Raw genomic sequence first — 11,328 nt, 5'->3', positions numbered from 1 at the left:
CAGAGTCAAATTCATTGCAGTTAATATGTCCCTGCCCCAGAGATTAAGATCTATATTCAAAACAAAAGGCTGAAAAGTTCCAGTCATACCATCAGGCAGTCTCCAATGTAAATAATCAGAGCTTTGCAACGGAACAGAGGCATAACCAACACCTTTAATTGCAATATTAGTCATTTGAGTAGGCCATGTGACAGGCCAATTTTTTTGAGCAATAACTGAGACATCTGCACCTGTATCCACTAGTCCCTCAAAAGGGACTCCTTGGATATGCAATGTAAGCATAGGCTTTTCTACAGAGATCACTTTAGCCCAATAAAGATCTGTGGAGCCGAACCCCTGATTTCCCCGGTAAGGTTTAACAGCCTTATTATTGGAAGATATCCGGGGTATCAAGATCAATTGTGCTATGGGAGTCTTGGGCTCAAGCACCAAAGTTCCCATAGTTAAGCTGGCCAAAATGTTTATTTCTCCAGTGTAATCTTCATCAATAAATCCAGGATAGATCATCAATCTCTTAAGAGTCCAGCTGGATCTTCCCAATAATAACCCCCAAGTATTCCTGGGTAGAGGCCCCCATATCCCTGTGGGGATGGCTTTGGGGGGCTGACCTCCTTCTAGGTAAACGGGCTGAGCTGGGGTAAGATCTAGTCCTGCACTGGCAGGGGTACCACGGTGTAGTTGGCTAATACCTGGGAGGTCTCCAGTGTTGGACACAATGGGTGGGAAGGTGCCTGTGGGAACATTGCCGCAATTGTTTGAAGGGCCTGCATCTGGCCCTGCTTCCAGTTTCCCTGAAGAGGTTTGCCATTACAATCAGTTTTAGAGCGGCATTCATTGACCCAGTGATACCCCCGTCTACATCTGGGACAAATAATTGCTGGCTTATTATTAATGTTAGGGCCACTTGGCAAACCGGGGGTGGTTGGAATTATTTCTGTACTATGACATTGGGCCATCATATGGCCCTTTTGGCCACATTTGAAACACACTATTCCACCCAACTTCCTTGGATTAGTTCTTACGTTTTTACCCTGAAGCTGGGCATGCACCTGTAAGGGGTCCATTCCCCTTAAGGCGGCTGCCAAGGTAATGCCCTGAATATAAGATGGTCCAATCTCAGCACATAGTCTGACATAATCCTCCAAAGTACCCTGATTTTTCCAAGGACGAATGGCTGCCTGACAAGCAGAATTAGCATTTTCATAAGCCAGTTGTTTTACAATAATGGTACCTGCCTCACCATCAGTAATGATACGACTGACTGCAGTCAAAAGGTGCCCAACAAAATCCTGGTACTTCTCATCTGGTCCTTGCCTAATTTTAGACAATTCCTCAGTTCTGCCCCCTGTAGAGGGGAGTTTTTTCCAAGCTGCAATGGCACAGATATTAATTTGATTATACTCAAATTCAGGATAATTCAGTTGGAGGCCCACATCATAATATTGTCCTGTACCTGTGAGCATGTTGAAATCCACTGGTATGTTAGTTCTTTTATTATACATAGCCTGTTTTTCAGCATTCTCTGCAAATTCTGCTTTCCACAAGAGGTTATCTCCCACACTCAAACAAGCCTGAGCAATGACCTTCCAATCTCCTGGGCATAATGCCTCCCTGCTCAAATTATCAAGCGTAGACAGGGTAAAGGGAGCTGTTGGACCATACTGGGCTGTAGAGGATTTCAAATCTTTCAGAAATTTAAAACTTAGGGTGGAGTACACTCTCTGTCCCCCCTGTTGAATAACAGGGTAAGCGTGAAAAGCAGAGGTGTCTTCCCCATACTGTGTTGCTTGATACAGAGTCCACTGCAAAGGAATAGCTCCCATAACAGGGTAAGGTTCAGTGGACTGTTGATTCTGAGTAATAGGGAAAGCCAGCCGAGGTAAGCCTCTATCTTGTGCCTGAAAAGAAGGTCGTTTTAAAGGTAACTTCTGGACCAGAGGGGTCAAGAAGGCAGGCTTCCTCTGATCTTCCAAATATGGCCCATCATCTCCCTGATCCCCAAAACGAGAGTCATCATTATTTTCTGGATCTTGCATAGATAACTGTTCTAGGAGGGGGAGAGGAGGTAAAGGTGAAGGCACCTGTGACTGTCCCAAAAGGGCATTGAAAGTAGTTTCTGGAGGGAGAGGAGCATCTGAAGTCACTAAGGGTTGGGCTACTTCCGAGCTAAGAGAAACTATTTCAATAGAATCCTGCAGATCAAGGACCTCCAGGATCAAAGACTTTTTAATACGGGTCCAAGTAGACCACAAAGTCCCTGGAACTGCAGCTCCATAAATCTTTATTTGATTCTTAAGTTCCTGACCAACTCGCTGCCAATCCTTTAAATCAACTGTACCCCCGTCTGGAAACCATGAGCAATAATCATGCACTATGTCAAAAAATTCCCTAAGGGCTGACTGAGAAACCTTAATTCCCTTCTCCTTCATAAGAGCCTGCAAGGCAGTTATAAAATATCCCTGTTCCATAGACTGTTTCTGTCCCATAGTTTTACTCCCGTCTTCTGTGCTGCTGGCACAGTTCCCCTGATTTAGATGCCGCGCGGTCCGCTTTCGCTTTCCTTCTTGTTGTCTCAGGTCCCTGTTCGGGCGCCACTTGTCGCGATGGGAGCGACAAACACCGAGATCAGGGTCCTGAGGGTAGGGGAATGTAAGAAAAAAGAGAGAGAAGAAAGTTTGGGAACAGGAAGTTCCCCTGGGCTGATGGCCCAAGTGACGGCTTTATTGTTGCTGTACACAATCTTTTATATCCAGACTCTTATGGGTCAGGCCATTCTAAGAATAAACAGGTTTCATATAATTGCTGCCAACCAAAACATTTAGTTCTGTGTTCCTGATGAATTTTCTAAACAGGTCACAACAAGACCTTGTTGATAAGATTGCTAGCAAAACACAATTCCCATGTTTGTTTCTATCTGACTCGGGGTAGAAAAAGGGAGGTAGCATTACTGCCAACACATGCAGACCACAGGCTTCAGGAATTACCTTTCTCAGCCTTGACAAGGCTTTCGTATGCCCTTGAAAGTGAGGGAATGGGAGGGGGAACCACCGGGTTGGCTAAGTCAACAGGGAAAGTTGTTCGACCTGGTCTCAGCCTGGCGCCGGGGCCCGGCCTCCCACATGAATGGGAGGGGGAACCACTGGGTTGGCTGAGTCAACAGGGAACATTGCTCGACCCAGTCTCAGCCTGGCACCGGGGCCCAGCCCCCCACAAAGATGAAAGAAGACAAAGAAGAAGAAGAAGGAGGAGGAGGAGAAGGAGGAGGAGAAAGAATGGAAGAAGATGAAAGAAGACAAAGAAGGAGGAGGAGGAGGAGAAGAAGACGAAGAAAGAAGAAGAAGAAGAAGAAGAAGAAGAAGAAGAAGAAGAAGAAAAGCAGCGGAGGAGGAGGAGGAGGAAGGAGGAGGAGGAAGGAGAAGGAAGAAGATGAGGGAAGGAGGAGTGGGAGAGGGAGACAGAGAGGGAAAGGGAGAAGAAGAAGAAGAAGAAGAAGAAGAAGAAGAAGAAGAAGAAGAAGAAGAAAAGCAGCGGAGGAGGAGGAGGAAGGAGGAGGAGGAAGGAGAAGGAAGAAGACGAGGGAAGGAGGAGTGGGAGAGAGAGACAGAGAGGGAAAGGGAGAAGAAGAAGAAGAAGAAGAAGAAGAAGAAGAAGAAGAAGGAGGAGGAGGAGGAGGAGGAGGGGAATTTTAGTTTTCTTCCTGAGGAGCTATCTACTCACTGCACAGTGGAGGTGACCTCCATGCATGTCCCCTCACTCTCAGAGTTCACAGTTCAGAGAGGGGCATAGCCAGTCCACACCAAACTCACAATATGTTTTCTGATTGTGGTGGTCATTTCCTGTGCTATCCGTGATTTTAGCATTTGGGATTCTCTGCAGTGAGAAAAGGAGGGTCCAGTTCCTTCTCCTGTACCATGAGCTACTTAGGCTATCCTTTCCCTCACCCTGATTCACCTTGCACACCTGAGTCCTAGGCATCTGAAAATGAGTGAATGAGGTAAAGCCAACAGAAAGCAAGAAGGGAGGGATATATGGGCACCCACCAGGACCCATTCAGGGTGGAGCTGAGCCTGGAATATTCAGGGAAGGGGGAGCCGTGTCCTTGGCCCTGCAGGCTGCTCTGCTCCTCTGTTTTCTCTCCCCAAGTAGTTCTACGTGACGATAGGGAAGAACTGTCCTCCCCAACCCTACCGAGATGGTCAGGCCTTTGGGTGGGAGTTTGTTCCTTTTCCTGTCTCTGCCCTGAGGCTTCCGCCTGGAGCTGGGAGACTCTGCTCACATTGCCTTCCCTCTGAAGGGCTGACATGAAGGCTTCCACTTTCGAGCCTTCAGTGGTCTCTGTAACAGGTCTGCTGATGGTCTGCCCTCCTGAAACCACACTGCTGCCCCTGAGAGTTACCGGTGCCCCTGGAGCTGCCAAGCAGTCAGGCCCTGTGGGTGCTGGGATCAGAAAAGACTGTGTATTCCTCAGCACACAGCATGTGTGGGAACCATGCTGCTCGACTCCTTCCCCACCAGTGTAAGCAACAGACGTGGCTGCAGACACATCAGCAACCATGGGAAGGCTCTGGATGCTGAGCCGATCTTGGTCCCCTTCTCTGTGGAGATTCATGGCCTGTGCCAAGTGGAGAAAACAGGGAAGCAGAGAAGAGCATAAGTGAGACTGGAAGGGACTGTCACTTGCCTTCCTGAAGCAAACCACTCAAGAGTTTATAATTAGGAGAGACTTTGAAGTCATCAAGTCCAGCAGATGCAGTAATCCCTGCTCTTGCACCCCCACAGCACTCACCCCACTTTTTGCGCATAGTTCCACTGCCAGAAAAGAACCACTACCATTCACCAGCGACCATCCTCACACTTTTATCTCATACACGTCTTAGCATTTCTGCAAAACAGATTCCTAAAAGTGAGGCTGCTGGTCAAGAGCTATGCCATTTTACAGTCTTATGCTTAAGAACAAAATGTGCACATATACACAGGGCATGCTGCCAGGCCACAGATGTATACAGAAATCAAGGAAAGACTTTCTACTATTTGAAAGTATCCCACAGCAGATCAGATTGCCTGGGCTGTCATGGTCATCATTCCAGAATGCACTGGACAGCGGGGATGCTGTTGAGGGCATTACAACACTGGGTATGAGATTAGAGGAGGTGACATCTATGGGACCACAGATATTCAGAAGTACTTGGAACCTTTCCAAGGTAGGAAAGTCTATACACCGTGCCTTATTTGGCCTGAATCCTTCCAAATGAACTGCCTTCTCCCGCTGAGCCTCAGAGAGAAGCCTGGAGGAGACTTAGAAGCTCTTCCAAATCACCCTGGCCCTTCTCCAAGAGTCTCTGCAGAGACTTACTGCTGGGTTCTTCTTGTTCTCCCCCTCCAGCACAGGAATGGAGATGATGTCACCCGCCGGCTGGGCCAGGGTCCCACTGTAAGCCTTTACTGGTGGCCTCCGCAGGTACACTAAGTCTTCCCAGCATGCAAACAGATCTTCCTTTGCATCTGGGGGATGCACAATTGTAGGTAAAAAGAGCGTCCAGTGACAAGCTTCAAGTGGAACTTTTTTTTTTTTTTGTAATTGTAGATGGATATCTTCACAAACTTCAATGGAAGCAGCCTGTTGGGGAGCAAAGTGGAGGATTAGGTTGGGGCAGATGAGAAGGAGGAGTAAGGTGATCTCTAGGGCTAGTCAGAATTTAATCCTCTCTTGAAGCATTCCATGAGTCCTGTCCACTTGATCTCAGCCCTCATATCCACCTCCTTAGCACTGACAGGTGCAGTCTGAATTCAGGGTACATCATTTAACTCATCACACTCCTGACTAAAGCTTGATGGCTCCTGGGGCGTCAAGGTGGTTCAGTTGGTTAAACATCAGACTTCGGCTCAGGTGATGATCTCATGGTTCATGAGTTAGAGCCCCATGTTGGGCTCTGTGCTGACAGCTCAGAGCCTGGAACCTGCTTCAGATTCTGTGTCTCCCTCTCTCTCTGCCCCTCCCCCATTTGCTCACACACACTCTCTATCTCTCAAAAATAGATAAATGTTAAAAAAAAAAAACAAAAACCTTGATGTCTCCTGACCACCTCCCAAAACTGTAGGAATTAACCCCTCACTGCCATGCAAGGCCTCCTACTATTTTTTCCCAGCTTTTCTTCCAGTCTTATTCCCATAACACTTCTTACATAATCAACAACCACTTTCCCAACAAAGCCTTGTGGATCCTATAGCTGTGTCTGATTTCTCCTCCTCTGAATCCACCCCACCGCTACTGGTCTGGCCACGGAGGGCTCTGTGTTATGGGGAATCATGTGCCTGATGGTCGTGTTCCTTCTGGATACATCTTACAGGGAGGCACTAAAATTCCTGGACTCACCTGGTCAGCTCCAAGCTCTTTGTGGACTTGAAGCCCTTTCCCTGGGTATCTTGGTCATTTCTGGCACTGACTGCATAGCTCACAGCTGGCTGTGCCAGCAACAAGATATCAGGTATTGTTAGGTTTTGGCTAGTGTATGCAATGCCCACTGTCACCATTTGCACGCTGTTGTGCACATCAATCACTTCTCCTCTTTTGTTGATCTGTTGTTGGAAGAAACAGGAAAAGGGCCTTATCTTACATTCTCTTGCACCTGCACTCCTCTGCTCTGCTCCTAAATAAAGTGGCCACCGCAGTTATTGGCCTGTGGCAAGAACTCAAAGGGATGGTAGCGTTCCCTCACAGGTAGTTCAAGCCCTGTATCAACAGAACTGATTCACATCTCCCTCTGCAATATGACCTGTCATAGGAGCCAAACCCCCCTTCCTCAAGGTGCATGTGTTATTTTCCTACCTAGAAGTGCATGTGATCACTATTAAAATAACAAAAACATGCACAGCTTAAGACCCAGCAATTCAACTTCTGAAAATGTATTCTACATTTACTTGCACACACACAAAGTTGTTCATCACCATAATTTCAATAATAAGACACTGGACATAACTCGAGCACTTCTCAGTAAGTGTCTAAGTAAACAAACTTAGAATTTTCCCCCCAAAATATCGCTTCTCAGCCTTTTGGCTAAGATCAAGTGTAGAGTTTGTGCAAAATGAACGTTTTATTAATTTTTATTTTTAAAAAGCTTTTTCACCTCAAAAATTCTAATGCAAAAAAGACAATGAAAGGCAAAGGAATCATTCTGGACTAAAGGATTAAAGAGGTGTGACAATCAAGTGTAATCCATGATTCTGGATTAGGAAATACAGCTATTATTCAGACAAATGAGAAAATGTAACACACATTCTATCAATATCAAATTTCAACAAATTGCATCATGGTTGCATAAGCAAAAGTCCAAGTTCTGAGAAGATGCATGAAGAATTTAAGGATAAAGGGGCATAATGCAACCACTTACGCCAAACTGTCAAATAGTTGAGCAAGATTAATCATTTGTGTCTTGTGTCTGCATGTGTTTACTGATCCCTAATCCTGCCTGTACATTTCAATCAACTGGAAGCTCAGACGCGTCTGCTGCCCAGAGAGCCTTAGTCATTCCACAGGAATCTTGGGAGTGGGTACTGGGTACAGTGTTTCCTACACTTTGTGGGTAATTCCAAGGACTTGTCGAGGTTGAGAATCAATGATAAATCATGCAGCTCCCTGGCTGGTCCTCATGTGTTTCCTTTCCCCTCCTCTCCCACACTCACAAGGTGTGTAGTTGCTCACACCCAACATCTGGTTTGTACTGCCATGACCCACACCTTCATCCAGAAACCAGTACAGACTAGAAATTCCTTGAGCTGAAATCCAGAAAACCTGGGCCTCAGCCACCTGATGGTCTGAGAAACTCACTTTACTCTCTGGAACTCAGTTTGCTCCTGAGCAAAATGGGGATGTCTGTTGTGCCTGCATAGGAAGGTTGTTGTGAGGCTCACAGGAAATGGACACCAAATTGCTTTTTGCTTTGGATATTGGAGATAATCAGAAAAATAAGAAGAACTGTGGAGCCTCAAGTTCCTACGACACACTGAACGAGAAAAAGCAAGCTGCAAATGGCACAGCCCGTGTGAAATCATGTCGAACATCCATATGTACGAGATGAGAAGACTGCACTGTGCCTCCCAGAGTCATAAAGCATTTAGTAAGCATATAGAAGGGGACAGAGGCATCTGGGAGGCTCAGTCGGTTAAGCTTCTACCTCTTGGTTTCACCTCAGGTCATGATCTTGCGGTTGTGAGTTCGAGACCCACATCAGGCTCTGCACTAACAGCGTGGAGCCTGCTTGGATTCTCTCTCTCTCTCTCTCTGCCTGTCTCCTGCTCTTTCTCTCTCAAAATAAATAAGTAAACTTAAAAAAATAAGTAAATATATAGGAAAGGACAAAACCTGCATGAGAATAATGACCAAATTTGAGATAGTGGTAACTGGGGAGAAATGGAAATGCAACAAGGGAAGTGTGTCCAGAAGAGTAAACCATATTCATGTTTGGTTTTTGTTTTCCTCTAAACAATAATACCTCTGATGCAAGTATGGGAGGGATCAGCCACCTGGTAAAACTGGGTGTGTACATAAGTAAGTGAAAAAAAACAAAACAGAACAACTGTATGTCTCCTCTACCTGCTGGAGATGCCACTGAAGACTCTCTGTGCACTCAGCATGTAGCAGGTCTTCAATAAATTGCTGTGGGCAGAAAAGAATGAAAGGGAGGGAGGAGGAAGGGGTGGAGCACCTCACCTGTATAAAGTCACTCTCAAATATGAGCAGGTGCTTCAGCAGGGCGTACTCCCCCTTGCACAGCAGCCCCTGCAGCTTCCCCACAGACTTGTTGAACATGTGCAACATCTGGAAGCTTCGGGAGCCATCACACAGCAACTTCAGGTCGCTGTCCATGGCTGCCTGTCACTAACACACCAAGGAAAGGGAGGCAGGTTACTTCTTGCCCTTAAACTTAGACAGTTTCCTGCAGCCAGCCTCCCCACACAAGGAGCTCATGAGCACACACATCCTGTAGCGTTGTGATTCAGACAGAGGAGTCCTTTGGGCAGATTCGGCCCCCAGCCCTATACAGTCTGTCAGCATGTGGTGCCTGTGTAAGAGCCAGAGGAAGGCATCCCCAGCACCAGGACGACCACACAGCCCAGAGCACAGGCCAGACTGCAGACCCCTCCCCTCACCCCTCAGCCAGCTGCCTTTGTGCAGTGAATGACTTGCACGACCTTGTGCAGTGAATGACACACAACTGTGCACACAGTCCCTGCTGGCTCCTGACTCTCTCACAGACCTCAGGCCTAAAACAGCTCACTACTTTCACTGTGGACTCACCACGCCCAAGAAAAGTGTCCATCACTTCCATCTGAGCAAAGACAAACCACTTTATGTGAGCTTTTCACTTACTCCACCCTTCGGAAGGCTTTTCCATGTAGACCTATGTCCCCTTCCTCCTTGCTCTGGATCAGGATCAACCCAACCCTGACCACAGTCTGGATCCTCCCCTGTCCTGCTCGGGGTTCCCCTGTGTCAGGTTCTCCCACACTCCTCTGCCCTCACCTCCTCGGGGATTCCCGCCCCATCCAGGGCAGACTCCTCCATCCAATTATGATGAGGCTGTCCCCGCACTTCCTAAGGTCCAGGTCAGGTTCCTCCTCAGGGCTCTAACCCTGGTCTAGGTCATGGTCCCACTCTGTTGTACCAATCTCACTATGCTGCGCAGGGTGCCCCCTCTCCGGAGACCCCACAGCCCCTTTCCTCGGAACCCCCCCGTGTAGAGGGATGTGGACTGACCTCAGGGCCTTCGCGTGGGCACCGCCAGTCCAGGACCACACCGACGTCTGAGAGCTGAGGTGGAGCGGCCACCGGGAGCCGTGTCCTCTGCGTCCCCACCCTCCTCCTGAACAAAAGCCCACCTGAATGCCCCCCGGAACTTCCACCTCCCCACCCCCTAGGCTGCCTTTACAATTTTCCTGTCCATTGTGACCTGTAGCTATCATGCAACACTGTATCCTCATCCCAGTAGCCACCTCCTCAGAAAGGGACATCAATCTGCCGCAAACCCGGCCAAGCCATGAGGGAGAGGACAGAGCCATGCTGAAAGGGATGGAGAGGACGCATGCGCAGACACCACCTGCGCAAGGCCTGCACGCTTACTTCTGTGGGCACTAGACTGCTGCGCATGCGCAAATACGGCCCACACTGCTCCTCTGAGGTCAGGCCAGCAGGTGCGCAAGCGCAGTCACTGTCTACCCACAGCCTGGGAGCCTCTGAGAGCCATAGGTCAGGAGCGGATGTGCACACAGACGCCACAGTCGGGAGCGCATGTGCACACAGACCCCACTGTTGTGGGTTCTGTGGGGTGAGACTGAGCGCAAACAAGAAAGCGACCCTTCTGGGCTTTACCAAAACGGAGGGAACAAATATGGTGCCCGAAAGGTGCTCCTGTCTCTGTCTGTTTCCTGCTACTTTCTGTCTCATCTCATTGTGCACCAAAACTGCAGTAGGTGGCTGATGTCAGCCTTCTCTGACCATCTCAGGTAAGGTAAGGAGACACCAAAACCTGGGAGAACCAGAAAACCAGTTAGGTGAAGGCGTGCAAGCAGTGTTTTCCGACAATAAGGTGTGATAGGAACATAGTGTGTTACGATGACCTAAGGGTCTTTCTAGTGTCTATATGAAAATTAAAAAAAGAAAAAAAAAAGAAAACCTTAGTTTTTACAAGCTAAACAAATTACTCCTTGTGAAGAGCAAGTATTTGGAGAACTGCTTGAGGGCACCCATCTGGGATTTGCGATGCCCGGTAGCTAACAAGTCTCAGCGGTTCTTCCCAGCATTCTGTAAGTGTCCTCTGTGGCTCTGGTCCTCAGGAAAACAAGGAAAACAGAATTTACTAACCTGCTTTAAGGTCGGCTTTGTTTATTCACGCATACAGTCTGGTGTAGAGGACAGCAGCCTCCCGGTGGAGCCCTACTGCAAACACTCTATGCAGAAAAGTAGTGACTCCCCGTGGGATGTGCACAGTGAATCCCAGAAGCGTGGCTCTCCCTGTCACCCAGCAATGACAAATATAAAGATGGAACCTAACGGAGGCTCTGGCTACATCTGTCAAACTGCCCAACCACTCTTCAGACTCTTTGGGGCTCTTTGGGGTTGGTGAGGAGAGTTGTCCTGACTGTGCTGTTCCCTAGCCCCCACTGGATCATCCTCACAGACGCACCTAGCGGAAGTGCACGATAGGGCAGGATGAGATCTTAAGATCTGGGCCCCAGTGTCCCCATTTCACTTTTGGCTCCCTTGATCTTCTCTATTCTTCATTCTCTGTTTTATTCATCTTGGTTTCAATACTTCATTCTTACCTTTTTTCT

At 47.9% G+C, this 11,328-nt stretch overlaps 2 protein-coding genes and 1 pseudogene across 2 annotated transcripts; 1 reads left to right on the top strand and 2 right to left on the bottom strand.

Annotated features, from left to right (window-relative positions):
- Positions 1-644: 644 nt before the first annotated feature.
- On the bottom strand, positions 645-4,609 carry LOC125935081 (endogenous retrovirus group K member 6 Gag polyprotein-like). The gene is made up of 2 exons (XM_049648788.1): positions 4,277-4,609; positions 645-2,633 (listed from the first exon to the last, which is right to left on the bottom strand). The coding sequence occupies exons 1-2, from the start codon at positions 4,607-4,609 to the stop codon at positions 645-647; spliced, it is 2,322 nt and encodes a 773-aa protein (XP_049504745.1).
- Positions 4,610-5,282: 673 nt separating this feature from the next.
- LOC125935348 (Golgi associated RAB2 interactor protein 6-like) lies at positions 5,283-9,888 on the bottom strand. Its single transcript, XM_049648961.1, is given in 5 exon segments — positions 5,283-5,511; positions 5,514-5,617; positions 6,374-6,576; positions 8,708-8,875; positions 9,755-9,888. Coding segments are annotated over 4 exon segments (678 nt in total). The 5' UTR covers positions 8,864-8,875; positions 9,755-9,888; the 3' UTR covers positions 5,283-5,296.
- Positions 7,035-7,129, top strand: LOC125935921 (uncharacterized; annotated as a pseudogene).
- Positions 9,889-11,328: the final 1,440 nt, after the last annotated feature.

Source organism: Panthera uncia (assembly GCF_023721935.1).
Source record: "Panthera uncia isolate 11264 chromosome A1 unlocalized genomic scaffold, Puncia_PCG_1.0 HiC_scaffold_17, whole genome shotgun sequence".
Classification (NCBI taxonomy): Eukaryota; Metazoa; Chordata; class Mammalia; order Carnivora; family Felidae; genus Panthera; species Panthera uncia.
This window is presented reverse-complemented; position numbering and strand designations above follow the sequence as displayed.